The 18,190-nt window shown below is 38.1% G+C and overlaps 1 protein-coding gene across 16 annotated transcripts in view; it reads left to right on the top strand.

Moving 5' to 3' along the window:
* Positions 1 to 18,190, top strand: part of itpr1b (inositol 1,4,5-trisphosphate receptor, type 1b) — a 109,005-nt gene that overhangs the window by 9,683 nt on the left and 81,132 nt on the right. For 7 of the 16 annotated variants that reach the window (XM_057362366.1, XM_057362358.1, XM_057362365.1 and 4 more), the window contains exons 4-13: positions 8,607 to 8,722; positions 9,017 to 9,103; positions 9,374 to 9,532; positions 10,984 to 11,082; positions 11,431 to 11,514; positions 11,591 to 11,737; positions 11,854 to 12,024; positions 12,573 to 12,617; positions 12,730 to 12,759; positions 14,740 to 14,894. In XM_057362366.1, coding sequence (XP_057218349.1) covers positions 8,607 to 8,722; positions 9,017 to 9,103; positions 9,374 to 9,532; positions 10,984 to 11,082; positions 11,431 to 11,514; positions 11,591 to 11,737; positions 11,854 to 12,024; positions 12,573 to 12,617; positions 12,730 to 12,759; positions 14,740 to 14,894 — 1,093 coding nt within the window. The remainder of the gene's footprint in view (positions 1 to 8,606; positions 8,723 to 9,016; positions 9,104 to 9,373; positions 9,533 to 10,983; positions 11,083 to 11,430; positions 11,515 to 11,590; positions 11,738 to 11,853; positions 12,025 to 12,572; positions 12,618 to 12,729; positions 12,760 to 14,739; positions 14,895 to 18,190) is intronic. The other 9 variants (XM_057362369.1, XM_057362370.1, XM_057362364.1 and 6 more) reach the window with 5 other exon arrangements.

The raw sequence follows: 18,190 nt of genomic DNA, 5'->3' as shown, positions 1-18,190 counted from the left end.
AAATGAAATCCCATTTCTACCAGTGAGGTTTCTGACCCTTCTACTAAAGTCATGGTATTTCTGGGGAATTTATCATTTAATTTGACTTGACATTATTTCATCCCATCTGGCATAGATTTATTTACCCAATTCAGGGTATTTCACTTATTACCCCCTGAGAATTGACAGCACATCTATGGTTGAGTTTTTGGTAGTCTGTTGTTGTTGGTTGTACTAGTAACTACAGGCCTTAAGAGATGTGTTTTTGTTCGCTGTCTTGATTATGTGCTTATTAAAGGTGCATTTTGTAACAATTTTGCAGTAAAATATCCCCAAACCACTTGGCTAGTGTTATACATTTTGTTCAGCTGAGTACTTACAATATCTCAAATGTTTCCAACTACTTGTAAATCGTGAGAAAATCACCATTCTAAACAGTGACACGGGGCTGTGCAGTCGCCGGTCAATGGCGTCATATCGGCGTTACCTTTTCTTACCGCCTTTCATGACATAGAAACCGCATGACAACAGTGTCGTGGACAAATGCGGAAGTAGTGTCTAGCGTCTAGCAAGCCACTAGCTTTTTTCGAGCAATCACTTATTTATGGACCACAATTATTCGCAACATTTATAAAACTTTACCTCATCCGCTAACATGATTTCTCGTTCCCGTCTGATTGATGGCCATCAGCGGTGGAGTTGAAGACAACAGATCCCATCATTCCACGCTCCTTCACAACGTCATCAAGCTACGGCATTGTTGTTGTTTTGATCGTTCCCCCTCTAGCGGCGGTTTTTACAAACTGAACCTTTAACTGAGCACATAATCAGATGTATCTTCCTTGTATTGAATGCTTGCTGAAGGCTTTAGTGTTATTGTGTTTTGCAGTCACTCAGGTGAAGGTCACTGCTGTGGAAGATGGACATGTTCTTTGTCCGTTTGTTGTTTGATGCATGTGTCTGTGGCGTTTATTTTGTGTTTCTTAGCATCTCTTCTGTGTGGCATGTTTGTGTATTTCTGTCTTTGTCTATTAGATTAAATCTAGATGCATGGCAGGCAGGATTATATATCATCTTGGCTTCGGCTTGACAGTTTTTGAAAGAAAGATGTTGGGTTTAATGTATGAAGATGAGAGGCAAGGACAGCTCAGAATGGGATCGATGGTTTATTCTACCCCTCTAGTACTATAATATATCCAAAAGACTTATAAAAAGGCCAGATTACTTGATTATAATATACTTGATAATCACACACACAGCCTACACAGGTGGGCTCAAGATCTACTCGTCTTTCCACATGAAATAACAACTGGAAGAAATTTCAAATTTGCAGGTCGTACATGCGCGAGTACTTGTAAAAATGCTCACGCTGTCTTGAAAATTGGCGCAAAATGCGATTTGGTTGCAGTCTGGAGCCCTGATATACAGTAATTGTTTTGGCAGATGGCCATCTAGCAAACTGATATAACCCCCGCCTCATCCCCCCCCCGATGTCATTGTCCATCGCGATGTTTCACTGCAAATTTGTTAGACATCGCCCAACCCTATCCACAGCTCACTCCAAGTGATGGTATTTTTTTGAACATAAGAACATTTTGCTTCAAAGACACAATATTAATCCTCTCTCATTTGTAAGTAACTTCAGATAAAAGTGTAATAAAAAGCATTTACAGCTTCAGAGATATCATTCTGCAGTGCACATATGAAAATGACACTTAATTGAACGTTTCTAACCAAACACAAAGCGCTTCTATAAACTTGTCATATCGCAGGGTCATGTTTGCTGTGGTCATAGTTTCTTTTTCTGAACTGTTTGGCATTGAACACAGCAGATGGCTGTCACATTATAACCGAAACCTTATGCAAATATTAGGGAAACAACCAGCTTCATTTCAGGCTTTGGAATAACATTAACTGCTCTCAGCATAGTTCACATCAGTTGTCACATTGAGTTGGTAAGCTGTAGACAGAAAAACTGGACAAAGCTGACTCAAATGATCTGTTTCTATTTACTCTTTACAGAGACCGTAACGATTCCGTCTCTTGGCACTTAAGTCATTATTGTTGCAACTAATGTAGATATGCCGGATATTGACTGCACTCTGAAGAAACTGATCTGATTTTATCTCCTGCAAATAGACAAAGAAGTCAGATTGAAAATCCAGTCCTAAAATAAGATTTGAAAAACGAATCAAATTTGTATGTAGATCCAAGCAGATGTGTTACTGTTTTAAGCGTCTATGTTTACAGGTTTATGTTTATGTCTAGTTTAATCTCATTTGAATAAAATAACTTTGGTAAAGTGAAAGTGTAAATGGTAGCTAAAAGGTTTCATTCTGCAGGGAAATGCTAGTGTCTTTTCATTTTAGCTATGGATGTATGGGCGATCTGTATAAAATTATTTAAAGGAGCATTGTGGAAATTTTAGCGGCATCTAGTGGTGAGGTTGTGAACCAACGGCTCACTCCACTCCTCCCTTTTGAAGCACTACCAGTAGCTACGGCAACTGGCACAGGACAACGATGTCATCACTAGGGCTGTCACGATTATTAAATAATCGTCTCATCGCGATTGTTTGACCTCATCGCGATGGTTTCAGATCATCGCAATGATTGCACATCTCTATAGAAGACACTAGGGGGAGCTGTAGTGCATCTGCATATTGCATATTTTAGGATGTCATCACATTTTCGCTTCTTTGCCGAAGGAGATAACGTATTTACGAAACGCGCTCTGTAGAGCAGTTTGTCTGTTTAGGGCTACTGTAGAAACAACATGAACTCTATGTAAGGGGACCCGTGGTGTATTTAGATAGAAATCGCTCATTCTAAGGTAATAAAAACATAACGCTTCATTATGTAGTATATTATATTGCATTTCTGTCAATAGATCCTCCAAAAAATGACACACTGGACCTTTAAAATGTTGACTGTTCTGATTAACTATAAATGCTTTTCTCTAAACCCTACAGCACTTTTTAAGCACTGCATAGTACCATGTTTTTAGAAAATACTTAGTCATTAAGATACTATGCCATTGGCTCTTTAAACAAGGTATTTTAAGACTGGTGTTGAAATGGATCCAGAAGCTGGGACAATGGATGCTTTGTGTTGTGATGACAGAGGTCTAGTAAGAGCCAATAAAAAGCACACCTGAGGTACACGTGCATCGTCCTCAGTAAAAGTCTACACTGAACGTTAATGTGCTGGTGTTGGAGCTGTACCATGACACCATTTTTACAATAATGCGGATGTTGAATAATTCGGCTTGTATCTGCACACACCACTGAACAAATATGTTTGTTCTCTTCCTGTTTGGTTGAGGCACAGCTGTGGAGGTGAACACATGCACCAGGGCCCGTATTCATGAGAAATCTTAGCGCAAAGAGTTGCTCCTAGTGACAAAATTCTAAGAAAATTCTCCTTAGTTTCTCCTTAGAATTACAGAAAAGATCCTAGTAAAGAAGGAAGTAATTCATAAAGTATCTTAACTCTTAAAAGAGCCCTTAAGGTCCAAAATTTTAGGAGTAGCGAGGAGGACTTTTAAGAGACTTCAGAGTTTCTTTAGCAGCAGAGAAAATGGACGAAACACGAAAAGTGAGAAGTGTGTTGCAATGCATGACAATATATATATAGTGCGGGTATGTGTGCGCGTGTGCGTGAGTACGGTAAAACAGGTGCAATTTCAAACTAATGACCCTATTAAAAGCGCTCTTTTTTTACCTTCTTGGTCAACCAACCAATCACAGTCTTAAAAAGACTGTGTCATACATAGCAACGGGGTCAGCCCCGCCTCCTCACTAAAATAAAAGTTTTTGTCTTTTCCTTGCTCAGAGTTTCTCTCAGATTGGTCCTGAATCGTTTTTAAGCTAAGACTCCGACGTAGAAGTTTTTAAGCTAAATTAAGAGCTTTCTTAGAGGATTCTTAGAAGCTTTAAGAATACGGGCCCAGGTTTGGAGTTTACCGCAGGTTTCTCGTCTCGGGTGTCCTACTGTAACCTGTTAGAACCAATTTATTCCAAAAGTGCAACTGTCCTTTAAACTGATACTACAGATAATGACCTCAGGTACATGCCAAACACAGTTTCAGACCAGCACTTTATTCCTGCACAGTCAGAACGTGTTTCATAGAGCGTAACTCCTTTGTATGAACACTCAGATACCTGGTGTCTTGAGGGATGTTTGATACTAACTTTTTACTATTTATTGCTAAATACCTCTTATTTTGGTAGAGTATTGAGAAATGTTGCAGTGAACTGTATGCATATGGATGAAGCATCGGGATTTTCATTAAGTGATTCTGTTTTCATGTAAGCACCTACATGCCAACCTTAATATTGACAACAGTATGTGTAAATTGATTTCTCTACTCTGAAATACCCCACGCAAAGTCTATTTTAATACCAGTGGGTTTCTGTTTAAAATAATAAAAGCTGATTGGTCGACATGAGATGACGTGCAGCTTTGCTTTCAAGATGGCAACAATTTGTGGACACAGTTTGTGGGTCTGTGTAGCCATAAGCATGTAATTTTGTTGGAGTAATGATAAATGTTACAGTGAATGATGTGTCAGGCTTTTTATTCAATGACAACAGACATCATTCAAATATGAATCTGCATATGACGCACAAGGTCCATGTAGAACGCATAAGAAACAAATCAGGCTACTTCTGCTTTCTTGTGTTCGACTTGCTTTTGCAAAGGTGTTGTGGCAGTGAAAGTGGATAATGAGCACTTGCAAAATTGTAAGTTTGAGAATGAGATGCTGATATGCAGGAAAGATCTGCTCTTTTGCTCTGGTATCTCAGTGGCTGTTTCAGAGACCGGTGCTAGCGCTAAATCTTCAGATCCCTGATGGTATTAATAGCCCACTTAAGCTGGTTTAAAGACCTGCTTTCCAGAGAGCTTTTCAAGCGTTTACCCTTCCGTTCTGATCCTGGTACAGGTTCACTAGGTTTCTCTTTGGTATCGCTGGGATTCTTCAGTAGACCTTCTGCTTGTTGATGTGTAAACAAAATTATAAAAAAGTGCTGTTTTTCAGTTGATGCACAGCAAACCAAATGTATGAAAATGTATCACAGATTTTTCTCATGAGGTGTTTTTCGTACAGTATTCTGGGCGTTGCTTCTTTTATACCAGTTTTGCTCAGTATAGGGAAAACTAAGTGAGCAAAAAATGAACAGGTGGTTTTGTTGGCACCGGAACAGAAATAATAAACGTACTGTTTAGTGGAAGTGGTTTCTTTGACACCTTATGACACAACTGAATGATATTTCTGCAGATGTTTTCGTATGACATGTTGTCAGAGATTTGTGTATTTCTTTAGCATTTGGTAGAGAATTATGTTAGCAGTGCGAACTTCATAGGTCCCGTTTCAAGTTTAAAATAGCTTGAATGCACTGTCAGTCACTTTGGATTTCAGCTTTTGTCGAATACTTAAATATAAATGTATGCATTAGGGATGCCATGAGCTGATCGCAAAGGTCGATATCTGGGCTAAGGGATTTTTAAACTTATCGCAGTCAGTTTTATCAGAACCAGCTGTCTGCTAATATGGCAGAGATGCTGTTCTTCCAAAAAAAACACACACAAAAAACTGGACTTTATTTTAAAGTGAGAGTTAAATGATGGATAACAAGCTTTAAGTTGTATCAAGATTGTTGTGTTGTGATCACCTGTCTGTGGTTTAGCTCAGGCTGACTGCCTCTCTCTCTGAATTTGACCTATCATTGCCCCTCAGCCTTATCAACCTACATAGCTCTTCCTCATTCTCTCCGTTCTTCTCACTGTCCCACTTTCTCCCCGCATCCTTCTCTCCTAACTTTCCTCCTCCCCTCCTACAGTTTGCCTCCACCTCTCTAATCCCAGAGCGCTAGCGCTACGTTGGCCACGTTTCTCAGTGTGCTCTGCGGTTGAAGAGCTATTTTTACTCGTCACACTTAATCACGTCCCCTTGTGTAGTTCCCCTCCCCTCACTGGTACTCTTAACTTCCTTTTACCGGCCCTCAGGTAGCCCAACACTCTATCTTCATGAGTGTAACTGCCTTTTAAAGAAACAGTTCATGCAAAAAATACAATTTTGTCATTATTTACCCATTTGTCATTTTAAACTGAAAACCTGTATCCCTTTAATTTAAATATAGGCTCTCATTCTAACAGTATGTAAAGATTAGAATTGTTCCTAAATTTTGTTGATTTTTTATTGTTTTATTGGTTAATGGTGTTGTTTCATCAGACACTATGTGATAACTCTGTTTGATTCACAACACTATCCTTTTCAGGCCAAACAAGCCATTTAGTAAGCCATAGTCAATGTAAAAGTGAATTGTCTGTTCGTCTCTTATGGAAACAAAATGAATTGTCAGTTGTGTCTGCAGTTATTTGTGTGTTTTATCCCCATTTGTTTCTGTAATGAGTTCAGTTAAATGGGTCACAGTCTCTGGGAATTACCTGCTTTTATCTGTTCCGAAAATGTTTAAATACACTTTTGCTAAACGGTACTAATGGACTTATTCCGGTTTTTGAAATGTTCTATTTGAAAGGTCATTTATGCTTTGTGTGGAATGAAGGGTCACACTCAAAGGTTAAAGGAACACTCCACTTTTTTTGGAAATAGGCTCATTCTCCAACTCCCCCAGAGTTAATAAGTTCAGTTTTACCGCTTTGGAATCTATTCAGCCGATCTCCGGGTCTGGCGATAGCACTTTTAGCATAGCTTAGCATTAGGGGTGTAACCATACTTCATATTACAATATTTCGCGATGCAAAAATGTTACGATGCGCATCGTAGAGAGATGGGGATATTTTACGATATGTTTAATTCTATTCGTTCAGCGGTCGAGACGCTACCTACTCTGCGCCAGCGCGTCACGTGTGCTTATCTCACATATGCGGTAGAGAGAGAAGCACAAGACACAATCTGTCTCTCCAAGTGGTTTACAAAGCGTCATATTTCCTTCACAATCGCCGTTAATACACAGCAAACTTGAAGCGTGACTGCAGGCGAGTCACCCCGAAACTCATTAGAAAGGCAGCACAAACTATTTTAATTGCCAGTGTTAGTTTATCCACTAACGTGAGCTGCTGCATAACGTGATCTGCAACATAAAGTAAGCCAAAAGAAACCAGCGCTGTTCCGATCAGAGAAGTGATGAAGTGAGTCGTACTGTACATTAAACGATCAAATGACATGCTAAAAAACAAGTATGTGAATTGCATGATTGAAGAAATATAATACAGTTTATGTAATATGTCTTTTTGAAAGATTTTTCTCATTCATTACTGCCACAAGCAAAGACAGCGCAGCTTCAAAGAGACACGAGCCAATAGCGCTTGAGCGTGAGCTCTGTCAGAGCGTGTCATTGGTTGAATGTACTGAATGAACACGCCCTTCACTGAACGAACGAGTCAATTGAGTCAAAATGAGACTGAATGAACTGCTACATGTCGTTCATGGTCTAATATTCTCTGTGTTACAACAATGCATATCCAGTAGTTACTCAACTTTTCTGAAAAATAAAGGTAATGACGTGGTTTCATTTAATTCCAAGGTAAAGTCAATTATGTCGAAACAGTTCAATCTTTGTATGGAACATTTAATTACACCAATTAAATGAGTTAATCCAAAAACTATGATAAATTGGGATGACTAAAACTAAATCAAAATTTGCTGTCAAAATTGACACTGATCTTAATTCTAATTTCAGTTAAGCCTTAAAATGTTAAAATTCTTTATTAAGTTGTATGTGCAACAAAATAAGTTACTGAAATTGTTACTATTTTGAAAATAAATGTTATTTGAATTTCAGTTTCATTTTTGAATTTTGTTCAAAATATTGAGATGTGTAAGTTAACCTATTTACACATGCGCTGCGTGATATCACTGCGCCTGCTTTGACCATGTTACGGCAGCAAACTTCCTTTATTATTACGCTGGAATGGGAGTATAGCAGTGCTTCTCAAACTTTTTCGTTGTAAGGCCCTTTTTGTGTTAAGTGCATCGCTTTGCGGCCCCCCATATAAAGACGTATAATCTTAAACTTAGAATTTTAATTAAACCAAAAACATTCAGTTATACAATGCTGGAACCTCAATTCTTTTGGTTGGTGGTATCATTTTTCTGATGTTTGATTGCATAAAATCTATGATAAACTTCTATATTTCATAAAATGCCACAAAATCTGTGACCCCCCTGGATCCATCTTGGGGCCCCCCAGGGGGCCACGGCCCCCAGTTTGAGAACCACTGGAGTATAGTTCCTAATCATATCGGCCTAGAAAATCGCAACTTTTCATTTTCCGCCGGTCTTAGCACACGATATAAGTACAGAAGAGTCGAGTTTTAAATAGGAAAAATATCAAAACTCTTTGGTCACTTTTGAACGCGATGATACTGGTCTAATTGGATTCAATGATCTATGCTAAGCTATGCTAAAAGTGCTATCGTCAGACCCGGAAAATCGGCTGAATAGATTCCAAAACGGTAAAACTGAACTTATTAACTCTGGGGGAGTTGGAGAATGAGCCTATTTCCAAAAAAAGTGGAGTGTTCCTTTAACACAGGCATGTAAAAAAAATTCTGACGATTTCTGCATGTTTAAGGTATGTGCCATTTTGTCTTTCCTTTCAGACTGCCTGTTCAAGCTGTGTCCCATGAATAGATACTCGGCCCAAAAACAGTTCTGGAAAGCGGCGAAACCAGGAGGAAACAACACCACAGACACAGTGCTTCTTAACAAACTACACGTGAGACAGGCTCACACATTTATGTTTTCTGTTTCTGAGATGGAGGCCTAATGCAAGGCCCTCTGTCAACATTACATCTTTCTCACAAAAAGTTTTTTGATTGCACAAAGGTTTGCGCACCATCATTTGTTCGCGCTTTCATTTTATTTTAATGTAAGTTATTTGATATTGAAAAAAAAATCAATAGCAATTTTGTTACATCCGTCATACAAGTTAGTTGAGTTAATGTGTCTAAAGCTGTACATTTTTGTAAATCTGTATGCATGCATATTTTTATACTGGTTTGTTTTTCAGCACGCTGCTGATCTAGAGAAGAAACAGAACGAATCAGAAAACCGGAAGCTGTTAGGAACGGTGATTCAGTACGGAAATGTTATTCAGGTAGGGCAGCCAGCTGGCAGATGGAAAGCACAGGGATCTCACACTGTCCAGTTCACTTGGCAGAATAAAAAATGTATTGTTCAGTGTTATTTTAGTGCCAATGTCATTAGGCTCTGTTCATGATTGTCCTGCATAATTTATTTCACAGTATGTCATATGAACAGTGCTGCATGACAAACATGACCTGAGCTAAAATTTCTAAAGATGAATGAGGTTTTGCATAGATACACTGCACTACCAATCATAGAAGTTTGTTGGTTAATTTCACAGCTGTTGCATTTAAAAAGCAATAAGTACCTCACGGTGAATAAACGTCTGCCCGCTTTGCTGGAGAAGAACGCCATGCGTGTGACGCTGGACTCGGCTGGAAACGAAGGCTCGTGGTTCTACATACAGCCCTTTTATAAACTTCGCTCCTTAGGAGACAGTGTAAGTAAAAAGAGTCTAGATTTACATTTTGGATCACATTGTGTGGAAACTGTTTCCATAGATTTGTGTGGATTGTGTCAAAATTTTATGTTAGTTGTTTACATGGTTCAAATCAAATTTTTTCGTTGCATTTTTTGGTGTGGCTTATATTAACAACTAAAGAAAATGTGAAGTTTTTACTAGTGTTTTGTCCCTTTGGGTTTTACTATTAAAACATATCAGAAGATTTGTTCAGATTTCCTTGAGCCTTGAGTATATCAATTTTTTTAGCTTTGTTATTGCTACATTTCTTTATGTGGTTTTATTATCAGGCATTATTGCAGGCATCATGCTGTTATTATGGATACATTTAAACTTGAATCGTTGTAAAAATGCATTCTGGTTTTATCCGATTAACTTGGAAGTACAATGAATTTCAATATTTTTGGTTCACACTGAAAACGTCTCTGTCCATAGAAAGGCTACCTGAAGTCATGAGCTGAATTTATGTACCGGTCTTATATGGATTTGCCTTTTAACCCCTGGCAGATTTTTGAAACTCGCAAGCCCACGGCTCAGCTGTACAACTCGGCTGTACGTCACACATGGACAAATGCCAACCGCCATTGTTTTTTAAAGTGATTTAAACCACGTTTTATTTTGCGATAAAACTGTTTTTGGGCTACTGACAGTTTCTCAGTATCTTTTCATTTGTGGTGCTCTTCAAGGCAATCATCACTATTATTATTGCTCATATACTTCAATTTAGAGATTTGTTTAGAGCTTTACGTTTAACTTTTCTTAGCAGTTTCCTCTTAAAATTGTAATAAACCATGCCAAACAATACATTCTGGATAAAAAATGTACCATATTTTTACCATAGCAACCACAAATTCTCTATGGTCTCACCAAAGTTCCACAGTTAACCTGTGGTACTTGTAGCAAAATTACGGTAATACAAATTTTAGTCAAACAGCCAAATAACATGGTTTACTATAATAAACTGTATTATATTAAATGCTATATTTGCTATAATATTTTATAGTATTATATAAAAAAAAGATATTGGCCACTATTCCTGATAGCACACATACATCTGGAAGACATCTATTTGATATCTGTACATCTGCAAGACGTATTAAAAAAAAACATTTTTTATTGTTTGCAATGTGAAGCGTCATCTCGAAGATGTCTATAAGATGTTTATGATTTAGAATGTATGTAAAACTGCTCTTTCTAAGATGTTTATCAGATGTTTTTACACAGCAGATGTTTTCCAGATCTTTAGCAGACACGTGCTGGTGCTGTCTGGGATTACACTTTTACTACAACAAAGCAACCACCCTGAACACTCTAGAAATGATTTAGCAACCACTGACATCCTACAAACTATAGAAATGTATCAATGACCTGGCAACAGGTTTTGTACAAAATTTAGTTTTTGTTGCTTATTTTGTATTGTTTTTTTTTAGGTTGTGATTGGTGACAAAGTAGTTTTGAATCCCGTGAATGCCGGACAGCCTCTTCACGCCAGCAGCCATCAGCTGGTGGACAATCCCGGCTGCAATGAGGTTCATTTGCTTTTTATTTCAGCTGATCAGCATTTCTGTTTGTTTTGTTTTTGTGCAAGTGCGAATGAGACTATTAGCGCAGTTCTGCTCTTAATAGTTTTGTAAGTGCTGTAAACGGGAATATTTCCTGCCTAAATATAATCAGCTGCCTAAAGCTGAAATGACTTTAGATGCAGTTAGAGATTTTGAAATTTCATGCTGATGGTGAATTTTTTTGAGATGCTTTCTTTGCGAGACTATCACTGTGGGAAATAAGCGTTTTCATTAGGTGCTTAAGCCAAAAACCCTGCTGTTGACTTAACTTCTCTTTTACATAGACTCTCACTCTAATTCTCTTTGTCTCCTCAGGTGAACTCTGTGAACTGCAACACTAGTTGGAAGATTGTTTTATTTATGAAATGGAGGGACAACAAGGAAGACATTCTTAAAGGGGTAGATGCATCACAGATATGGGATATAAGCTGTGGTTTTTCCTCCTGTGACTGTCTCTGTCTTTCTGGTTTACAAGGGTGATGTCGTGCGACTTTTCCACGCTGAGCAGGAGAAGTTTCTCACTTGCGATGAACACAGGAAGAACCAGTACGTGTTCTTGCGCACCACCGGCCGCCAGTCCGCCACCTCTGCCACCAGCAGCAAAGCATTGTGGGAAGTAGAGGTACCAGCCCAATTAAAAAGTCTCTGGTATCAAAACTGTACTGTTTCTTTAAGTACCTTTTGACCCAAGTATACATTTGCCATCAATTTCTAAAGTCAGATTCAATCCCGTTTCAGGTGGTTCATCATGACCCGTGCCGTGGTGGCGCTGGCTATTGGAATAGTCTTTTCAAGTTTAAACATTTGGCCACAGGACACTACCTGGCAGCAGAGGTGAGTGAGGTGTGTTCTGCTATCTCTGGATCCTCCCCCAGCTGGTCCCAGATCAGCACTAACCACTCCCACTGGGTAGGGAACCTTACTAACTTCCTTTAGACTTTCTCAGCCCTGAAACTGCAGTCTGTAAGATTTTCGTCATCCCTCAACACCCAGGCCTCAATCCTCATCTGAGCTGAATGTAGCTCAGTCAAATGCCAGAATGGTTAAATCTTACATTGTGTAGCTTTAGTCAGACCCACGGCCTGTGTTTTTTTTGCACATGGCTTATTTGGTTAGTTTTAAGAACGTAAAGTTGGAACATCTACTGAAGACCTAAGAAGGTCATGTGTTGCTCGAATTCAACAAATTTGACTTTCATTTGACTTTTTTTTTCCGGAGGCACATAAAGTACCTTCATAATCTTTGACAAACTGATTTTTTTTGTATTAAGACTAGAACGTATATTGATAATAGCATTCCGAATTTTGTCCAGCTAACCAAGTAAGCCATGTTTGAAGAACGAGTGCCGAATTTCCTGTCTTTAAGTTAATTGCCAAAAGCGTTAAGCTGATTTATTTGCGCAAGGGGTTCATTTTGAGGATGTTTTTCTAAGTTTGTTTACACTCACCTGTTCACAGGTCAATCCTGATTATGAGCAGGAGTCGCGGGATTCTCGTTCATCCGTGAGTGATTTATCAGCTGTTTATCTCTATGTTGAATATTTGTTATTTCTGTGTTTGCGCTCATGCCGCGCACTGTAGCTAAACTGCTTGCTGAATTTTCTTCCTGCTGTAGGTGGCGGATTTTTCACCCTTTAACTTCCAGGTACTGTCAGTCATGCATTGGTTGTCGTGTAGAAATCACCTGTTCATACTTCGACCTTGAGCTCATAGACTGATTTCACGCCGCCGCCATGTTGAAATCGAAAGCGAGGCAGAGGTGGGAAGAAAACCGGAGAGACGGATAGACTGCAATGGTTTGGACAACCAACATGGAGTTATTAAAACGATTTATGATCTTAAATGTGACAATATAAGCATGCATGTCACACGAGCTGTTTTACTTGACCCTTAAGCCGTACCATCACATATTAGTGACTGTTTAAACTGCCATAAGCGGGTTTCATTCGCGCACACACAGCCAATCTAACGTTGTTTTTAAACGCATCATTTGTTTATTCATGTCACAGACACCCGATGGTAATCCAAACCATTGCAGTCTATCTGTCCTTGCGGTTTTCTTCCCACCTCTGCCTCGTTTTTCGATTTCAACATGGCAGCGGAGTGAAATCAGTGTATGCATTTCACTTTTATGCCGTAATGCTCTTCGCCTGATGCAACGTGTGTTAGTTCTGTGTGTATTCTGTGTATGCATGTGATGTATACACACAACACCAGTCAAAAGTTTGCCAACACACCTGTTCATGCTTTACAACTTGCCACAATCGTAAGAGCATCAATACCAGGAAACACAAATGCAAGAAAAGAAATCGTAGTATTATACTTTAAGCCTTCGAGGTCCTGTATTATACCTGTCGTCTAGATTAGACCTCTGCACAGTGAACTTACAAAAGACAGACAAAAAGAATTGAGTTTTCTAAAGAAATTAATATTTAGTCACAATATATTTGTCTGCAACACGTTTATAGTTTTTCGGACTTCGCTTGAAGCGAGTCAAGGGAAATGTTTACATTAATGTGCCCAGGCTTTTGTTTGTGTACGTGTTTTCTGCATATATGAGCTTATGTTTGTTAGATTGTTGTAATATGAAAATTTACCATGGTTTTGCTACAGTAACCAATATTTATAGTAAAAAATCCACCTTTGATGTTAATTTCTATAAATTGTTAAACTTTTTTTTATTTTTGGTAAAACAAAGAAAAACAGAGGTCACCAGGAAAACCATAGGAACCATAGGAATGATCTTCCTGTTAAAGGCTACTTTCTTAGTAGTCCCAAGAAGAAAGAGAAGCATAAGACATAATAATATGAAGCAGAAAGCAAAAAGAGCAACTATACCAAATGAGTGTTCAAATAGGAGTGCATAGACCATTTATTTGTCATATATCATTACACAAAAAAAAAACATTTGCATGGGTTGATTAAAAAACCTTTAAAAATAATGAAATGAAAAATACAAGCTCAACCAACTCATTACAAAATACATTATTTCTCTTTATGTAACATCATTAATTCTGTGTAATACCCATTTTGACCAATTCTCCTGAAATGTTTCAATACTTAGTATTCATGAATATGTCAGTTTCTCCAGTTAATTTCTAGAATTAATTCTTTAACCAACCACAAGGTGACATTATAGCTGCTGGTAACCAAGTATTAACATCATAACTCATTGCCTGTAGATGGCAGTATAACAACATGGCTTGATTATTGTTCTGTCTTGTTGCTAGTGTGGACATACTTGGCAGTCTTATAATGAATAACTTGGACTTTGTTTTCTTCAACTTTCACTCAAAAGAAAGCGAACAAGGAAGAACAGAGAAAGTGCAAAACTTGTTTTGCAGGAACCTGTACATGCAGAGTCTTGTGACTGATAAAAGATATGTATAATCTGCTGTCACACATCACGTTCCTGTACCTGAACGTGCAAATATTGACCGCTTTGCACATGACCACTTCGAAGAATTAAGAATTACACACAGAACAATAAACATGTTACACATCAGAGAATGTTTCATCAGTTAATGAATATTGGCCGTTTTTATCTCTGTCATGTCATCCACTAACCGACCGAGGTGACGTGCATCTGTCTCCATGGTTACGTGATCTCCTCTCTCTCCATTAGCTGGACTTGGAACATGAGGCTCTCCGAGCACGTCTGCGCACACCCAACGAGAAGGTCATGTACTCCCTCGCCTCTGTTCCTGATGGCAATGATATCTCCTCCATATTTGAGCTGGACCCGACCACCCTCAGAGGTGGAGACTCCCTCGTACCCAGGTACATAATGAAGCATATTTGCATCACCAATAAAAAAACTCAAGATATAAACATTTTTGAGAAATCCACATTTTATTGTTTGTTTTGCCATATTTATCAGGCAGAGATTTTGCTAGGAGAGCTGAATGTGTTTGTCCTGTCCATAGTCACACAGCTCCAATAAAATCCATAGATAATTGATGCATCAGCTGACAGTTTCAGTGTCACAAAAATGTTCGGTTGAGCATAACGGTCACATATCCAGGTCAGGAATAGAAATATTAGAAATAAATAATATTTTGAATAAAAAAATGATATTATTGACATATTTTTGGGTTATTAAGATTTTCCATTGCATTTTTGCATTTGTCTTGTGGAATTCTCCACACCCCCAATCTCATTACTATATTCTTATTTATTACTGTATTGCAAATAATATATATTTATTCTGGTAGTTTATTTCTCATTTTAATGTAAAAGATCAAACACTACTTTACTACTTTACTGCAATATTCCTAAAATAATGATAAATGTCCTGAAATTCTCAAGGCAAAATTAGGCAGCAAAATATGTTCTTTTTTCAAAATGTATATATTTGTATTTATACGTATTGTTACTGTCCTTTTGAAACCTCAGATGTCCAAATTCACTGTTTATCAGGAAACGTAAAATCACATTTTTTTAAATGATTAAATGCTGTGTTGTCAAAGTTGACAAGCACTTTTTAATACTTTTTATTGTTTAGATATTTACGAAACCCAGTAACAGACCTAAAGGGTGACTAATAATAATGATTTATAACAAAAATAAAAATCACAAAATATGAAGAGACAAGGTTTCAGAAAGACCTTTTAAAAGGTATTTTTTAAAACCTAGACTTTTTATACCATTAGGCAAGAAAGAGTTGGGATGAATCATGCTGGCTGATTTTGAGTTGAAGTGACAGGTCTGCTGGTCACATGCCTGTTCTGAGTAATATATGAGATTCCTCTTAATAATGTGTTTAGACTGTACACAGTACATTCATTTTATGACCCGCCATCATTCTGCTGGCGTTTAGCCTTTAAGTGTAGAGGTGAACTTAAACCGGAAGATACACAATGGTAATGTTGTGCTTTCAGGCCCGTAGGATGTTTTGATCATGTAGTAAACAACTCCAGTGAAAGCTACATATGTTTTATTCTTCTGATGTCTTGCCAAACATCTCCTGAGCTCTTTGGGCTCACGAGTTCTTCCCGTCTTAATGAATCATTTGTATCCGAAGCACAAATCTTGGAAAACTCGCACACCCTTCACGTTCTGCTCTCGTACAACTGCTAAACACATCCAGGGTGGAGTTTGCACGTGTCACGTTGTGTTTGCGCTTGCCTCATCCAAATACCTGCAATAACTGACTTTTATTTCTGAAAATAGCGAGGAAAGTCCCGACGGGGAGCAGAGACAGGAAACCAGAGCAACTGCGCGCCTGTGCCAGCGCCATATCTTTCCATGTTGTCGAAACATGCCACCATAAAACAAGCCAGATGTTGCATAACCATCCACCCCCGTATTCCCTTATTTATATAAGCAATCATTTGGAAAGTGTTTGTTTAATGAAGTAATCTTCCTCCCTCAGAAACAGGACACAGAGAGGGGATTTTAGCTTTGGTTGAAACAAGACGAGATCATTCGATGATACAGTATTGTTCAGCATTTGATTGTATGGCTGATGTTGTCATGCACTTACGAAAATTTACCATGGTTTTACTACAGTTAAAATTGAAAAACCATGGTTTTACTACAGTTAAAATTGAAAAACCATGGTTTTACTACAGTTAAAGCCAAAAAAAAAACATGGTTACTGTAGTAAAACAATGGTTATCACAAAATAACCATGGTTTTGAAAACCATGTTTTTTGTAAAAACCATAGTAAACGATGGTTACTGTAGTAAAATCATGGTTTTGCCCTAAGAAACCAATGCACCAAAAACATGGTTACTACACTTGTATCACAAAAAAAACCATGGTTAATTTTCGTAAGGGTGAAATCACGTTGGGGTCATTCAGCTCAAATTCCCCAAAATTTTAAAACTAATTTAGGAGCTTATTGTTATTGCAGTATTGTTACTTTCAGAACTGAAATGTCTCAATGGCAATATAAGTTCTTTATAAAAAATACATTTTAGTTTTTCATTTTGAATTTGTTTTGAAATTCATAATTCAGAATCATTCTCGAAAGCTTATATTCGATTCATCCGTCTGTTGTTCGTGTTTGAATGAAGTCTTACCGATTCATGTCAGCATGATCTGATGATGTCATGATGTGTGTGTGTGTGTGTGTGTGTGTGTGTGTGTGTGTGTGTGTGTGTGTGTGTGTGTGTGTGTGTGTGTGTGTGTGTGTGTGTGTTTGTGTGTCTTTGATCAATAGCTGCTTTTTGTATATTGAGCCTATGGGCTTTAATCCATCCATTGATTATACTCTCAATAACACGCTTTGAGTGGATTTCATGCCAAGCCGTTCTCAGGATGTCACGTGTTTAAAGCTGAATCGTAGTATTATCATCGATCGTGTGTTTGTGTGGTCGTCTTAAAGTTAGATCCCAGTAAGAGAGGATTTCCAGGGTCATGACTTCAAGTTGTGACCTAACATAACCCATTTTCCCAACTGTGAACTTTGATGCACGCAACAAAAACATCTGTCTGATTTAGAGATTTTTTATATATTTTTATGATTCTATTGTTAATATACAAAAACAGAGTCACGTTTTGGGTGGGGTATGTCCTTGTAATGTTTTTTTTCACATTGTTCTCTTTACACTTGACCTTTTTGCCTCCTTGCCCTCATAATTAATTGATGTGCGAAATGACGCAGCCCGTACGGGTCAGCTTTATAAGGCCACGTGAACAGCTTCATAAAATTTGATTTCCCCCAAAAACGTGGTTGTAAACGGAAGGAAGAGGATTAGGAAATGTTTACACATCTCGCACATTCAAACATGTTTTGAAAATAAGGTGAGAGAGCAGAACAATGGAGGCTGTGTGTGTTGATGCTCACTGTTCTGTTGAACCCTCAGGCGCTGTTCTGCGTTACCGGTTTGATGCGCTGAACTCTAAAAAAAAAAAAAAGTTCACGATCGGATTGCTTATGTTATGTTAACAGCTTCTATTTTTTTAAAGTCAATTGGATTCTCTTGATATACACTTGGTTCAGTAAGTTTGTGCCACTAATGTTTCTTTGACATGTCAATAGACGCACTGTCTGATCTCAGACAAATTATCCTCTTAAATGCAGAATTCAGCACCACATGAGGTTCGAGTTTATGGAGGTCAGAGTATC

The sequence above is a fragment of the Triplophysa rosa genome, linkage group LG20 (assembly GCF_024868665.1).
Source record: "Triplophysa rosa linkage group LG20, Trosa_1v2, whole genome shotgun sequence".
NCBI lineage: Eukaryota > Metazoa > Chordata > Actinopteri > Cypriniformes > Nemacheilidae > Triplophysa > Triplophysa rosa.
Note: the sequence above shows the minus strand (reverse complement) of the source record. Positions and strands in the feature narration are given on the sequence as shown.